This window comes from Paramormyrops kingsleyae, chromosome 2 (assembly GCF_048594095.1).
Source record: "Paramormyrops kingsleyae isolate MSU_618 chromosome 2, PKINGS_0.4, whole genome shotgun sequence".
Lineage (NCBI taxonomy): Eukaryota > Metazoa > Chordata > Actinopteri > Osteoglossiformes > Mormyridae > Paramormyrops > Paramormyrops kingsleyae.
The window spans coordinates 22,713,804-22,730,312 of record NC_132798.1 but is presented as its reverse complement, the minus strand read 5'-3'; the positions used below and the strand labels follow the sequence as shown (position 1 = coordinate 22,730,312).

Below are 16,509 nucleotides of genomic sequence, written 5' to 3'. Positions count from 1 at the left end.
AGAGGCTCAGGACCAGATTTGGACCCACAACTCACTAAAACACCCATCCCACAACCAAACAACCATGCGGCAAATGGTTCCGCAGCGTCATGCAAACCATGCAGTTTCAGTAACGTTTTTTGGCTTCGTGGTTGTCGTGACGGGCGCTTAATCAGGAATCCGTCAGATACTGTTCTTGCAGGTAGGGACCCACAGAGCAGGAAGCGGAAACGTTCCCATGCTTGTTACAGAGGAAAGTAGGAACTTGATCAATTATTATTTTATGAGGGTTTATAATCGTGCCCAAGATAGCAGTACGCAGACTGTGGTTGATCCCCCAGGTGGGTCCCTTAGGGATCATTTTTCATCATTTGCTAGAGATCTAGTGTCTTGTTTACTTGGAGGAATGTGGTTTTACTGGTGATTGATCCTGCAGCTGGGAGGTGCTCCTTAAGTGGCTAATGAATGATCTGTAAGGACGCATAAACCCCATCCTCACCGACTAAATAGCATACACCCCCCCCCGTTACAGTGGCTGTTTTAGGGCAGGAGAAGACTTTGAGTGCCTCATCTGTCCTCCCTCCCCAGCCCCCCCATGAGGCCTACAGCTGTTCTGCTACGTGTGAAAGCGACAGCAGTCTCAGCGGTGGGTGTGCCGAGGGCGGGGCGAGGGCGGGGCACGTCGTGAGGTTCTGCCGCTTTGTTTTTTGTTTTTGTTTCTCTTTCTTCTCCCAGGGGGGGCCTGGAGTTGCAATTTCCTGCAATCTGTCGGCTGGTTCCCGGCCATTCGCTCAGGAAGCTAACCGTCTATGACGGGAGCGGCAGGGGGGGTAATCAGTGCGTGACTGTCTCTGCAGTGGCAGGGCTGCCTGACCTCCCGCAGGTGGGAGATGGGCTGCCAGTCCACGCCCTGTCTTCCTGTGCTGCCCCCGGCCCGTCTCCTCTCCTCCCCCTGGCCAGTGGGGGCTCTCCATACCGCCTTTCTCATCCAGCTTAGCTTCAGGCACCGACCGGGAAGGACGGTTCCTCAGCAACCGGCCGATGACATCGTGCAGGTGGCACTTCCTGTACGAGGTCTGTGTCAACGAGCGAGTGAAGGTGAGGGTATTTATCTTAGTGCATGAAACAAGCACATTAACCGAGCAACACTTGGCCAACAATAAACATCCTACGTGAGCCCAACTATGGCCACTTCCCCCCAGAGCCAATTAAAAAGACCTTCCTTCATCGGGGGTGGGGTACGCTTGGTATCTTCCATTTTAAATCCAGTAAACGCTTGTGTAGGTTGTTTGGGTAAAGTCTCCCACAGGCTCACGTACACAGGGTGTGGGCGACCAGACACAAAGGCTCTCAGCGGCGAGGCAGGACTCCTTTTGGCGTCCCGCTGTTTGTCTAAATAACTTCCCAGCTCCATAATGCCGTACTGCGGTCCTTTCCCACAGCCCTCCGCCAGCTCATGTTACACGGGCAGGAATTATCTGCCATATCCGAGGAGCAGAAATTTGATTAATTATTCAATCCAGTTCAATGAAACGGGCTGATAAGGCCGGATGAGAGCAAAGCATTCAGAGGTCAGCTGAGAACTGAACACAGAATCCATTCTGCTATCAGATCTTTTGATAAACAAATGCGCTATTCACAGAGCTTTCATATTTGATGCTTTTTTCTGATATAGGGTGTGTTTAAAATGAAATCACATTATTTTATGATGCTTAATTTGTCATACAAGTCTCACACCCCAAGAGCCAGGCAGACAGACACGAAGTGACCCAATTGGACTTTTCAACTCCCTCAACCATTTTTTCCTTCACCCCCCCACCCCCAATCATAGAGTAAACGATAAATGAGAACCAGTTTTGGAAAAACACAGTCCGGTGGTTGCGCCAAGAATTTGACAAAAAAAAAAGCAGACACGCAGAAAAAATGAACACACTTCAGAGAGAGGAAAAAAGGAAAGCGATCCTGAATTTCCATGCTCAGGTTCCTGGGGGTGAGTGAACCAGAGAGCTGCCACACCCCCCCCTCCAGTGAGGAAATGCCCGCACTTTGTTTTAGCTTTCCGAAAACACACAGTAGCCCTTGACCTCTGATCCCAAATGACAACTTGCAGGAGTCCATGTCGAGTCTGCAGGTCGCTCCTCGTCCAACTGCTGCAGACTTCAAAATGCGACGGCAAAGTGCACGATGCACGGCGGCTCACTGGATCCACTCGGGGCCCAGCTGGCGCAGGGAGGCGGCCTTGTTTAATTTCAACATGATTGTATTTGGAGTTAAACTATGTGCCAGCATTCCTGGCTGCATGCAAAAGCTTTGTGAAGAGAGCATCAGGAACAACACCTGCCTTCTGCACGGACTCCAGAGCGGGTCGCTTGGTATGAAGCTGGAAACACTGGTGTCTGAGGAGCGGGAGAAACCTGAAATCCCACGTATGCACTGGAATCCGCCCTGGCAGGGCGACGCATCACACCGGCATATCCAAGAGCCCCAAGTCACAAAAAGCCATGGAAAACCAGGATCGCCAGCACCGTCTCCGGTCAGGAAAACATCGTGGATAGAGACGACAGCCTTAACCTGAAGACACTTTCGGAAGAATGCAAGTCACTTTTGAGCACAGAGGGGGGTTTCGTTCATATTTTTCCAGCACGTGAGAAGTCGAATAAAAGTATAGAAAGGTGGATTCCAAAAACGCGGCACGGTGTATCGAAGCCATTCAGATGCATCCCAACCTCCCTCTGGAATGACGCCAACACACAAAGAAACCAGGTGATTAACCAAAAAGTTATTCCATGCGGAGGAATTTTTTTTATGGTTTCCTCTGTAATCTGTACAAATAAACAGATACTTTCACACAAGGAATGGTACAGTGCGTTGGCACAGTCTACTGTCATTTCGGTTAGCTTGTTTCTACACCCAGTGATGTATTTACTTCTCAAACCCTCCAGTAAAATCCAGTAGTCATGGAAGACCATCCTTTTCTGTAATGAAATACATGTGACAAGTTTTTTTTTTTTTTTTTTCTTTTCTTAAAACATTTGTACTTTAATACATCACATTCGGAGACAACGTTCTTGGGATAATACAAAACCTGGACCTCGCTACCCGTTTTGTATCTGTGTTACGAAACCCCATGGGCCGATGCTGTCCATGCCACGGCTGAGGGCCCGGGGCTGCTCTATCAGCACAGCGGGGGCCTGTGGGGGCCACAGCGCCAGGCGTATACACAAGGCTTCATCACAGAGCTGCAAGTCACCAGGTCACTGCCCCGTATTACCATAGCAACACCCAGACAGGCGAAAACACCTTGAACATAGTCAAAATTTCTGAAAACGAGTGTGAAACATTGTTAGAAAAACATTTCCTGTGTGGACGAATCCCTCAAATTATATTAGATAGCATTTAGATCAAGAGTTACCCTTACTAGGTTATTCTTTAAGACGTATACCAAACATTCCTGCAGTAACTAAAGCATTTGCTGTAATAAACCGAATATTTACAATTTGTACATCTGCTAGACCACCAAAACAAGTGGGTACAAATGGATGGGACAAGTCACAGGAGGTCAGAGGTCACTTAGGGCCAGGGCAAGAGGGCTTGATGGTATAGCAGCCCCTCTTTCGGCATAAACATCCTGAAGAAACTCCTGTGCCGTGGGTCCGAATCCCCCCTCAGAGTCTCCATCCCCGCATTGGCCTCTGCCGCAGAGTCCCCGGGGGGGAAAGGGACAAGCAGAGCCGTCTGAGAAATCAGACATTTACCAAAAAAAAAAACCCCGGCGCTGGGGGGGGGGGGGGGGGGGGAGGGGCAATGCAGGTGAGGAGAGAACTTTGGTATTCAGTAGATAACTTCATAGACTGTGGCTTTCTTGTCCCCGGAACCTGTGACGATGTATTTGTCATCGACAGAGATGTCACAGCTCAGCACGGAGGACGACTCCTTGGACTGGGAATGAAGGAGAACAGAACTGGGTCAGGGAAACAGGCTCGACACGCTCGACACTCCCCGAACAGCTGTTCACATTTACATTTTTAAACATTTAAGGCCTGTAATACTTTCATTATACATTTTAAAGTAATTCCAGATGAAAAGCCACACTTGATTAAGCAGGACCCTGCCAAAGGGAACAAAGGCATTTATGTACCACTGACATAAACACTTCCATGTTCAATTTTCCACGTTCAAAGCCATATGCGGTCTCGAATCACCCTACAAATATATCAACAAACTCAGCATGAGAAAAAAGTTTCTCTTCTTATACCAGTCACCAGAAGACAGAGTGAACGAGGCTCTGTGTCCATGCAGAATGCATTGACTCTCCATAGAAGGTGTTTATACAAGATAATTACAAGTTCCAAGCATCTAACTGAAAAACCAGCTTCATCATATAGTGCTGGGTCTCAGTGCAGACTGGTTCTCACCTGGAATATACTGGCTCCATACGGTGTCCTCCAGGCATTGAGGAGGTTGTCCTTCCCAGTGCTAACAAACCATTTACCTGCAGACGAAATGCGTAAGTTCAGCTATGGGTGCTTTTCCACCGCACCAGGTACAAGAAAAAAAAAATCAGAACTGCCTTTTTTTCCCTTTGAATTCTGGTCCGGTACCAGTACAGAAGTACCAGACCAGCTGCGGGACTCACTGGGTACTTCAGTACTTTGGTGTTTATTGTCAATCACTTATGCAAATAACCTGCTTCGCAAACAAAATACAGCCGCCACCTTAAAACAGCGTAGTTACAAGCTCAAGAAAAACAATGATAAACAAAGTAAAAATAAATAAATAAATATAAAGTAATAATGGATGCGTGGAAAAATTAGACCCAAGTGGTGACCCAACTGTAATGTGTTTTGAAAAACAGATTTGGCGGGATTTGGATGGTAAGATAAGAAATAATGTATTTGCTATAATGCAATAGCCTTGCGAGACTTTGGAAATATTTTGTGATCTGATTTTTTTTTTTGTGATATTGTGATATTTATCAAGCAAAAAAAGAAGCATACTCCATATGAAAACACAAAAAAGCCTGACCTCAACCCAGCTGACTGTCGCAGTCCTTGCAACATGAGAACTGCATGTGCATAGCATGCGACATTGCTGTTAATACTGCGCATCGTCCAGCCTTATACTATGAATGCCATTTCTGAATTCAGTACCAGGGGCAGATCTAAGGGGCGACCTCACCACCGTCCCCTCCCCAGGAAAGAGGCTGAGGAGGGTTGCTCATACACTCGTGTGCCTCCGCACTCCAATGGCCAGTCAGGGACTGGGTGGGGGTGTGACAGGGGAGAGTATTAGGGGAGCACGCACCGCAGTAAGCGAACTGCAGAGAGAGCACGCAGCTCTCGTGCAGGTGCAGCTGGTATTTGTCCGGCTTGGTGACGTGCAGGACCTCCACGTTGCTGCTCTCCATGCCCACGGCCAGCCACTCGCCAGTGGGACAGTAGCCCAGGGAGAAGATCTGCCGGAAGAGGACAGAGGTCAGAGGGCACCCATCGGGACAATGTGGACCTCCACTTAACACGCAGGTGACTAAGGTGGGACCCCGCATGATTGATTGCTGAATACACAGTTACTATTTCATTGCACACCTGTGCTTTTTTGCCAGTCGCAGTTATAGAAAAATGCTTCCATTGCATTTGTGATATATATATATTTTTTTTAATAGGAACACAAAACATTTTTTGTTTGCGGCTGATTTTAAATGCGGCTTGATAAAACAGAACACGCAGGAAACACTTCAGAGCGCAGGCAACCTGAAGAGACGGCCGCCATGTCTGAGCATCCCTGCCAGCCAGACACCGACAAGGAGGAAGGTACCAGAAGGCTAACAACGTTACGGCCCCACTTCTGCTGGGATCAAAGCGGTTCAGGTTTCCAGATACGCTGCTGTAACCTTACCCGGATGGAAAATGGGCTCGGAAAGGGAAGGGGAGGGGTCGCAAGGGGGTGTGGGACGGCCAAAGGCGAGGGGACGGGGCCCTACCTGGGAGGTGAAGTCGTGCTGCTGGAGCTGCCGGCCCTCCCTCAGGTCCCAGGAGCGCACCGTGTTGTCCAGGCCCCCCGTCCACAGCTTGGTGCCGTCGTTGGAAATGTCAATGCAGCTGGCTCCGTCCGTGTGGCCCTGGAACTGCCTGGTAAAATAAATACAGGCTGAATAAAGATTTCCTGAGTGAGCCGAAGGTAAACACGGTCACGTTGTTACTGTTGGAGCCAGTATAAACGTGGCCCTTTTTGTTTCGCGCTAAGGCGTCTGCTGGAGCGTTTGGATAAACAGACCCCGGCGTAGCATGCGCAGCGCTTATGTTATGTAAACATTTCCCAGGTGGGAGGAAAACGCACCAGGATGCAGCTGGAAAAATAAGCGGCGGAATGAACATCCACTTATACGGATCGGCTTCCAGCGAAGCCACACTTTTACTGGGAGATGCTGCACTGGGGGAGGGGGGAGGCGGCAAATTCCAACATCACAGAGCCGTCTAAACAATCTGGTGAAAATATGATGATCCTCCTAGGGCATGACCTCTAAATTTAGCCCCCTCCCCCCAGGACAAGGGGCTCACATGCAGGGGGGGGGGGGGGTCATGCCCTTGTATGTCCAGAAGGGCTCATCATCCTGGGAAGGAGGGAGTGGTGCAGACACACCTCTGCAGGTCAGCAGCAAGGACAGCCCCCCCCCCCAGGACAGAAAGGCTAGTGGGGGGGGGGGGGGGGGGCTGCTACCGGCCAGCTCAGGAGCATCAGGGTATCAGACGAGGCTGCATCCTTAGCATCTCTCTGTGACCCAACACCGGACCCGTTCTGCTTATTTCGGAGTTCTAATCAGATTTTCCATAAGAGGCAGTGCAAAAATAAATGAAAAATAAAAAGCACGCAGGTCCTGGTCATAGTGTGCGGCTGGGCTGGGGGGAGCTGCCCTGGAAAGGCCCAACAGTGCTCTCTCAGGATAATGGTGACACATCGGGACCACGGGCGGGGGCTCTCACCTGACCAGGGTCTGGTTGTGCAGGTCCCACACGGCGATGTTGCCGTCGCTGCAGCAGGAGAAGCAGACTTTGGAGTCGGGGCTGATGGCCAAGGCGTAGCAGGCGGGGGCCGAGGACGTGAGCTCCGCCTTGATGCGCGGGGTGGGGGCGGCCAGGTCCCAGATGGACAGGGTGCTGGCCTCGCCGCCCACGATCAGGGTGCAGCCGTCGGGAAGGAGCTTACAGGAGCGGATGTAGTTATCCCTGTTCTGAGGGTTCGGAACGAAAGGGGGGGGGAAGAAAAATGCATCCGGTGTCAGGATTACAGCGGCAGACACAGATATTTCCATAAATCTCATTACCAGATAGCAGACGTATGTGGAGATACCCCCACGCTGGAGGCCCTTCTCCACATCCGCCGCTGTCCGCCGGCGAGTTCGAAAGGGCTAAATAAATAAATAAGCAGAGCACTTGCGGGACGAGATGGGGGGGGGGGGGGGCTTGTTCCGGCAGCTCCAGCGAGCACCTTACACAAACACGATCTGTACGTGCCTCTCCATACCCTCGACCCCAGTCAGGAGGTCAATGGCAGCTGCCACACGGCTGAGGATGGGGGGGCACTCTTCAGAGGGGGGTATGCGTGTGCTTTAAGCACCAGGCACTCTGCTGGCTATTATTACTGTTCATCTGCTGGGATTTACTGGGAGGGAGAAAGCTGCATCCAGGCAGCTGGGGGAACACGGGACCTGAGACGGCCACCTCACAGTGGTACCTGACACAACCGGGCCCGCTAATTAGATCCAGAACACTGTGGGGTGGCCGGGGACAATGGGAAGACGACAAACAGCCGCCCGCCACCGTAATGTGCCGTCAAGGAAACGACCTTGAAGGTGCAGAGAAGTTGGGGAAACTACAGCCCCCAAGCCGGCCTGCCCCACGCACCCAGCCCCCAAGCCGGCCTGCCCCACGCACCCAGCCCCCAAGCCGGCCTGCCCCACGCACCCAGCAGCCAGGCCTTGCTTCGTGGTTTTCTGGGTCCCGCCGACACCCTCTTAACGACAGAGACGGCACGTTCGCTCACCAGGCAGTCGAGCTGGGATACGGGGCTCTTGTTGCCAGGGTGACTGATGTCCCAGACCTTGACGCAGCCCTTGCCGCCCGTGTAGACGTGCCGGGTGGGGTTGCTGATGGTGACGGCGCACACCACCTCGCCGTGGCTCAGCGTGTTGATCTGGCGGGCGTGCCGTGGGATGCCTGGGCCAATCAGGGCGTCGGGGGGGAAGGGCACGGGCTGCATCTGCCCGTCGGCGCTCACGTGGAAGGAGTAGGCCCTGGGGAGGGATGAGGGACAGGGTGGCTTCTTGAACAAACCGGCAACAAATCAATGCTAATGCGACGACTCGCTAATCCTGCCGGAGCCACAAGGTGAGCCACTTCACTGCAGCTCTTAAATGTTTAATTCGTCTGGCGGACAGTCGCCTCCCATGGCCACTTCCCATGTAAATCAGGCACTAAATAAAAGGCAGCTCTGCTGTCAGCAGGACGGGGGCCCGGGGGCCCGGGGGCCCTAAAGCAGCCAGAGACGAGAGGCCCTCAAGCACCGCACGCGTCTTAATGAGAAACACATTCAGTCATTCTTAGGGAGAAGTATCAGCATTTACAGATGTTTCTCAGGGGTCCCAGGGTCTTTTATTTAGAAGTACCTTGTAACATCCCCCCCCCCCCCCAGGTAGGGGACGCCATCTTTAATTCATGACGTGCAAACGTTGTGTCTCCGTAAACCTGCAGTGAGGCTGTGAGGACATGGATCGAGTCCGAAAGCAGGGGGTTGGAGGCCAGTGGGAAGTAGAAAGAAACCTTATATCCCGCCCCTATTCCTGAGGAATCACATGACCCTCACGCCGGGATAGGGCCGCCCCTATTCCTGAGGAATCACATGACCCTCACGCCAGGATAGGGCCGCCCCTATTCCTGAGGAATCACGTGACCCTCACTCCGGGATAGGGCCGCCCCTATTCCTGAGGAATCACATGACCCTCACGCCGGGATAGGGCCGCCCCTATTCCTGAGGAATCACGTGACCCTCACGCCGGGATAGGGCCGCCCCTATTCCTGAGGAATCACATGACCCTCACGCCGGGATAGGGCCGCCCCTATTCCTGAGGAATCACGTGACCCTCACGCCGGGATAGGGCCGCCCCTATTCCTGAGGAATCACATGACCCTCACGCCGGGATAGGGCCGCCCCTATTCCTGAGGAATCACATGACCCTCACGCCGGGATAGGGCCGCCCCTATTCCTGAGGAATCACGTGACCCTCACGCCGGGATAGGGCCGCCCCTATTCCTGAGGAATCACGTGACCCTCACGCCGGGATAGGGCCGCCCCTATTCCTGAGGAATCACGTGACCCTCACGCCGGGATAGGGCCGCCCCTATTCCTGAGCAATCACGTGACCCTCACGCCGGGATAGGGCCGCCCCTATTCCTGAGCAATCACGTGACCCTCACGCCGGGATAGGGCCGCCCCTATTCCTGAGGAATCACGTGACCCTCACGCCGGGATAGGGCCGCCCCTATTCCTGAGGAATCACATGACCCTCACGCCGGGATAGGGCCGCCCCCACCTGGCTTCAGTTTGGGGGATGTTGGTGTGGGAGTCCAATCTTGTGGCCTCTCTAATGAAACTGCTTGTTCTGGCTCACTTTGCAATCTCCACAGGCTGTTCTGGTAAGAACAGGTGATGAGAATGTCCAATTGAGATTTATTTACGCATACAGCTCCATGCCATGCACTCTCACTTATTATCAAGTACCATATACAAGCTATTTACAAATCACCTGTGGTTTCTGAAAACAGAAAAATATAGGAAAGATAACATTTACCTATTAAACAACACAAACATTTATAACTGACCATATACTAATAAACTATTAATAACGTAAACAAACCACTAACAGCAGTAGCACGTCATAAATATTGTGAGATCAATTATTGCAACAACACGCTACTGCTGTGTTAATGACGTGTATAAAATAGACTGGTACGGAAATGCATGCGATAAAGCAGAGAGCCAAGATACTCAAGAAATTAACGTGATATTAGGCTTAAGTGTTTTGCATTGAATGACAGTGACCTTTGGAATTCCCATTAACATACAACAAAGTATTAAATGTACAAGGTACAAGCATATAAACGGCAAAATGACGAGACAAGGGGGTTTTACTCGTTAACAATATAAACTTTAAACATTATCAAACAAATACAGTCTAATCTACTTAACATGAACATTTACGGTATCATTAACATACTTAACAGTCCAGTAACGAGTTCACCCCTGATTACTCTCAAACTGCTGATGCAACAACTAATGCATATAAGGGCTGGGGATAGCATTAGCTAGCTCCCGATAAGCTCATATAATTGACAGACCGGTGAGGGAGAATGGTGATTGGATATTGCATTATAATGATTTTCATTAAAAGCTGGCATGAGTTCAGAGGGTTTACAATGGTGTTAAAGTCTGCAGCGGGCACCCAAAACCCGAAACCGAGAAATACAGTCACGCGCCACATAACGACGTTTCGGTCAACGGTAAACCACTTATACTATGCGGGTCCCATGGAGCCTAGCGACATCATAACGATCGTGACATCGTGGCACAACTCATTACTCACGTGCTTGTGGAGATGCTGGTGTAAACAAGCATATTATGCTGCCAGTCGTATGAAAGTACGACATGTATAATTATACACAGTACGTAATGTTTGATAATAACTACGTTACTGGTTCAGGCATTTGCTATACTGTACTTTCTATTGTTATTTAGGCTACACCATATAGCCCAGGTCTGCAGTTATACCGTAGCTACACCATCTAGGTTTGTATAAGCACACTATATGATCTCAGAACATAATCCTTGTCATTAAGCAACGCATGACTATAAATCGCTGACCTTTATAACAAGGCCTGTACAAACAAACAGCCGGATGGAGAGATGTCCCACTTTCCGGTTTGGTCGAATGCGGGGCGGGGCGGGGGGGGCTCACTTACGGTTTTCCTCCTGGGATGCCAGACAGATTGGGAGGAATCCCAGATACTCGCATGTGAGAATGTGGGTCGAAGCCAACCTGATCCAAAAAACAAACAGAAGAAACAGCTGTTGCAATCAAGACTGATTAAGGGCATGTGTACATGTGCACAGACAGGAAACACACGCTCACACAGGCCTGCCCCCCCCCCACCCCCACTTCCACCAAAACAGCTCCTCTAATTCAGCGCCTTTTTAAAAATGTAGAACCCAGGCTACAGGCAAAACTGCATTTTGCAAATGCAGAATCTTAAATATGCATTGGAAAATTGTTTAAGCGACTCTTCTAAAGCAAAGATTTAATATAAAAATGAGCACTAATTGCAAATTGAATTTGGGTTACAAATGGGCAGCGCGAGATGATTTAATCTTATTTCCACATGTCGAGAAAATATGCCTGCGCTAATAAAATCACGGCAGAGGGGCTAAAACAAGCATCCCGAAGCAGAATGCTTATTTCCTGCTGAGACGCCAAGCGCACAGCTAAACCCAATAAGGCTGTATGCTCTCCAGACCACGGCTTCGATAAATTAGCCTGATATGCTAATAAATACTTTGCTTTAGGGAAGAGGGGGGCTTCAGTGAAACTACCCAGGATGCAACAGGGCCGGCAAGCACAATAACGACTTTCTGAGAAATGGGGTGTTTTAAGGGAACTGGGTCTGCCTCATGTTTCAATCAGGAGTCACCATGGAAACGCAGCACATACTGAAACCCACCCCCATATTCAGACACGACGCTGCTCTGAGAGGCACATCCTGCAAGACAGACCCAACTGTTCCAAAAATCCAATGGAAAGTACTTTGTGGGGCCACGTCCCTCGACAAGGACAGGGGAGAGCGCCTGCCAAAATGCACCCAAACCAGTGTACCACCGGGCCAGGTCCTTTCGTGACCCAACTGCAGCATTTCCAAAAAGCTGGCATCACAGACGGTTTGCTTTCAGCACCGCGGCCCGACCGTACTCACACTCGGCCGTCAGGAAACTGGAGACGCTTAGATGGGAGATGTATCAGTCTGGGGGAGGAAGCAGCAGCAGATGGCGACCACAGTTTCATGGGCAGATTCTGGCGCTTGTTAAACAGGGCGGAGGGTAAAAAACGCCTTTGGTTCGAGTTTAACGCTGAACGTTTACCGTGTTGGCTTTCAGGGAGCGTTTGGCTGAGAACTCAACACAGTCAGGCTGACTTCCACTGAAGCGTGGGCATCTAAAAACTAAACACCTTCACCTTTCAGAAATGGTCCATCCACTGGGCTTTTGTACTGCGCCCCCTACAGGGGGAAGTGTATACACATGCGCACAAAAATGCAACGCACCATGGGGGAGCGGCTGTATGCCGCTACAGCCGCCGCGGCCGCCGCCGCGCTCATCTGCGGCGGGATGCTGTGCAGGCCGGCGTAGGCGGCCCCCGGGCTGGTCAGGTCCCCGTTCATGCCGGCGTGGGGTGCCACCATCCCGAACGGGCCCGGGTACGGTCCCGGCACCGCCAGAGGGGTCCGCAGGCCTGCTGCAGATCCGAAAACAAGAAACCATGAACTGTCTGAAGGAATGACAGCCACACAACAGTCATGTGGGAAAAATGACCTCAGGCAGACTGACTTATAGCAGATGAATTTGCCCACTAAGAAAATTCAAACAATGTGTGTGGAATCCGCATGTAAACAGTCCATATGGGACATGGGGGAGGCAGGCAGGGACAGATCAGGCCTCATGAGTACTGGTCCTTCTGTATCAGCCTGCGCGTAAACAAGAGGGGGCTTCATAAGTACTTAATTAATTCCACCTGTTTAAGTGTAAAAAGCCACAGTTTTTGTTCTTCTTTAAAAAAAAAAAAAAAAGGCCAGGCAGTAATTGTGCTCATTTTTTAACCCGCTGACTGGTTTAATGAGCAGTCTAAGTCAGCCAGCAGTCTAAGTCAGCCAGCAGTCTAAGTCAGCCAGCAGTCTAAGTCAGCCAGCAGTCTGCAGCATGGGGGGGTAGGCAACATCTTGCAACCTGCAGGACGAAGAGCCGTAACATAAACCTAAATAAGGCAGAACCAGTACGTAGGGGGGCACAGATACATAATAGTTCAATGAAAAGATCTCTCACACGCCAGTTTAGCAGAACAAAACGACTCACCTCAAATATAAACAAGCTGTTCTTTGCCATAATAGCACTAATATCAACAGCGCTAGTAAGCTCGCCTTTCAGGCGGACACTTTCCGTCACCCATATTATTATTATTTATTATAGTTCAGCACAGCGTTTTCATCTTCCCCAGTTTAAATAGCTCAGATGCATTCATTTCCCAAGCGGCGACTGGCTCAGACACCAGCATGTCCTCTTAAAGGGCCAGCATCCCGCTGCCACGCTCTTACTGGGTGGATGGGGCAGCTCCAGCGAGGGAGGCTTGGAGAGGCTGGGCCTCAGCCCAGGCGCTGCACTGGTCCCGGGGGTGGCGTCGCCCCGTGGGGTAGGTGTGTTGGACTTCAGCACAGGCGTGCTAGCTTTCTCGTGCTATCACAGTGACAAAAAAAAAATCCTGCATGTTGATTTGATAAGCTAACAGGACAGAACAGACAGAGACATCCAGAGGGCCAAACAGAACCGGGACCCCTGCCGGTTCCAGGTACCCCATGAGTGTTCCCGGGTCTCCGCCGGAGCCCTTCTCCGTCTCACATTACAGCAAAGGCTGACACTGGAACCACAGCAGGGGGTTCAGGAGCTGCTGCCCAGCACGGTTTGTTGTGTATAGGAATTTATCTCCAGGTAACCCTACAGTCTTGCCCTCTGGCACCTCCCCGCGTTTACTGGGTTTCCTGAGACCAGACGGGCCTCGGGCCAGTCATGCTACGCCAATCTGCAGGCAGCTGCCAGCTAAAGTTACATTAAATGCAGCCATTGCAATGACCTTTCAGGATCAGGCGCTGTCACCACGGCGTAACGCCGACATCACCTACCAGGCCCAGCTCTTTGGACTTCAGGGAGGAGGAGCTGGCAGACGAGGCGGTGGAGGCGGGGCTACTCGAAGCGTCCTTCTTCAGGAGACGTGTTTTGTCCAGGCCGTTCTCCCTGGGCGAGGGCACGGGCGTCCCGCGTGGAGACACGGGGTCCTGTGGCCGATGAGGAGTAGGAGGTGTCAAGCCACGAGCATCAGACCGAATAAACACTTCTGATTCAGATCTCAGGGATTGAGAAACGAGCGTTCTTGGGATTCCTGGAGCAGAGGCTAAGCAGAACAAGGGCCATCGGCACCAATGGACCAGGCAAACTAGGGAGGCGTCCAGAGGCCCAGGTCAGGAGCCGGGTAGCACACTGGGTATGGTGGCCAGAGTGTCTCAGCAGCTTCAGCATCACATCTCCCAGTGAGGAGCTGCACACACACACACACACAGCAGTCCAGGACACCAACCTCATTGGAGACATCCACCACAAGGTTGTCATCGCTCTTTTCTCCATCACTGTCCTGTGGGAACATGGCAGCAGTGTAAGGGGGGGTGGCTGGGCACTGGGGGGGGGGGGGGGGCGGGGGGGGGGAGATGGGCTGCAGGCCAGGAGGCAACTGAACAATCAGCCATGCGTCTTGAAGCATGAAGTTCCACCATGATAAACTCCTCATAGATGGAGTAAGAGATTAGACTAATGGAGCCTGAATGGACGCAGATTAGTCTAGAGGCTACGAGGGCATCCCGTGCTGATTATGGAATTGCTGGGTTTTAGCGCTTCGTATTACGTAATGGCTGGAGTCCTTGTCATCCACCTTCCTCTTCTTTGGGTCCGAGAACTCAGGTCCGTTTCTCCGTTTGTCGGAATTCCGCAAGCTGTCTGGCACCAGCAGCGAGTTACTCTGAGGGGGAGAGAGTGAAAAGGGTTCAGTATATTTTAAGCAAACCTCTGCCCCACCGCACACCAAAACCTTTGACACCCAGGGTCGAGAGGCCCCGCGGATAAGTGACAGAAGACCTCCTTCCATGGTCCGAACCATGCTGCAAACATCGAAGGGGTGCAAGGTGACACCTCCACGGGTCCTGGAACCTCACCCTGATCGTCAGGACGGGCTCACACTCTGCCCACATCACATTAGTGTCTGCCCTGCCGCTCCAATCACAACCCGCACCAACCCCCTGCCCAGGCAAACGGACGCATTCCAGCGGAATATTCATGAGCATGCCCGTCACAGATTAGCTGCTAATATTACTCCTGACACACAGACTTTTGTTGTGCCATTTGCATATTAAAGCTTCTGGCGGCTTTGCGCAAAGCCGCGGTTAAGGAGATTTAACGAGACAAATCTTATTGTCAAATAAGCAACTTCTCCCAGCGCTCATTTCGCTGGATTTTCTTTAAAATTAAAAAAAAAAAAAAAAAAGTGGCAAACATAGGGCATATGAATACCCACCCCCAGCCAGCACCGCTCCGGATGGCACTCGCCCCTTTACCGAGGGGGGAGAATGTCGCAGCCCCCCCCCCCCCCATCTCTGCCTAAATCACTATAATGCCGCAGATAAATGGCACTAATCCTGGGCAGAACAACGCCTCTTTCTGGGGCGGGGAGCTGAGCAGCACCCGACGTCGGCGGGGGCTCATTGCCCCCCCATGGGGATTATCGCTGAACCATTATGTAAAATAAACTTTAAAAACTCTGCACTACAAAATGTGTCACAGCATCCAGACACTGGACAACAAGTCTACAGGGTGTGTGCGTGCCTGCGTAGTGGGGGGGGGGTCACAAGGTCAGGCGCTTAAAGAATCTCTTTTTTTGGACCATAACTGTATTCACACCAGGGTAAATTATTGAAAAGACCTCGGAATATAAAGTACTGACCCGCAAAATACACACGATTTTGATGTTTCTCAGGTCACATGACAATTCTGCCTGCCTGGTCACCCCCCCCCCCCCCCCCACTGCAGTTTCCCCTCCGGCTGCAGTATTAAAACACGTTACAATGAGCTCTTTTAAGACTGGGATTAACATATCCAAGGAGGCAATTTGTTCAGTGATGTGTTAAATGCTGGGAACAATGCTGAATAAGTTGTGTAGGAACCCTTTTCACCAGACCCTGCTAAACCCTCATTTGGAGGAGGGGTACGTGGGGGCTGCTGAGGGAGGGTGACAGTGTCATCCTACAACACCCCCCCCCCCCCCCATCTGCCATGTTGTTTACGATCGTGCAAATCACAGGGTCAATATTTAACTCCCGTGCTAAAAATGAAACAGGGGACGGCCAAGGGTCACAGAAAAACCCCTCTATTCCTGAGGTTCAAATAATCATCTGTGTTTCAAAAATTAATTAGAAAATGTAGGTTTCACCTACTTATCATCTACAACATACATATTAGAAACAGATGATCCAGTCGCACCAGCTACATAAACATGACCCCCCGCACCCCCTTATTTTTATTCTAGCATGGTGGTGAGGAGGGGGGGGGGAGCATCTCCCACTGTCGCTGGCACACACACGCTGACAGAGCGCTCCGATTGGTTCCTGTCCTTAGCAC

General features: G+C 51.2%; 1 protein-coding gene across 4 annotated transcripts in view; it reads right to left on the bottom strand.

Annotated features, from left to right (window-relative positions):
* Positions 1-2,758: 2,758 nt before the first annotated feature.
* Positions 2,759-16,509, bottom strand: part of LOC111839227 (TLE family member 1, transcriptional corepressor) — a 32,413-nt gene continuing 18,662 nt past the window's right edge. For all 4 annotated transcript variants that reach the window (XM_023802925.2, XM_023802926.2, XM_023802927.2 and 1 more), the window contains exons 9-20: positions 14,744-14,857; positions 14,423-14,476; positions 13,971-14,123; positions 13,389-13,527; positions 12,345-12,535; positions 10,992-11,068; positions 8,020-8,269; positions 6,960-7,207; positions 5,960-6,107; positions 5,284-5,434; positions 4,395-4,471; positions 2,759-3,918 (exon numbers count right to left, since the gene is read on the bottom strand). In XM_023802925.2, coding sequence (XP_023658693.1) covers positions 3,811-3,918; positions 4,395-4,471; positions 5,284-5,434; positions 5,960-6,107; positions 6,960-7,207; positions 8,020-8,269; positions 10,992-11,068; positions 12,345-12,535; positions 13,389-13,527; positions 13,971-14,123; positions 14,423-14,476; positions 14,744-14,857 — 1,710 coding nt within the window. In that variant the 3' untranslated portion in view covers positions 2,759-3,810. The remainder of the gene's footprint in view (positions 3,919-4,394; positions 4,472-5,283; positions 5,435-5,959; positions 6,108-6,959; positions 7,208-8,019; positions 8,270-10,991; positions 11,069-12,344; positions 12,536-13,388; positions 13,528-13,970; positions 14,124-14,422; positions 14,477-14,743; positions 14,858-16,509) is intronic.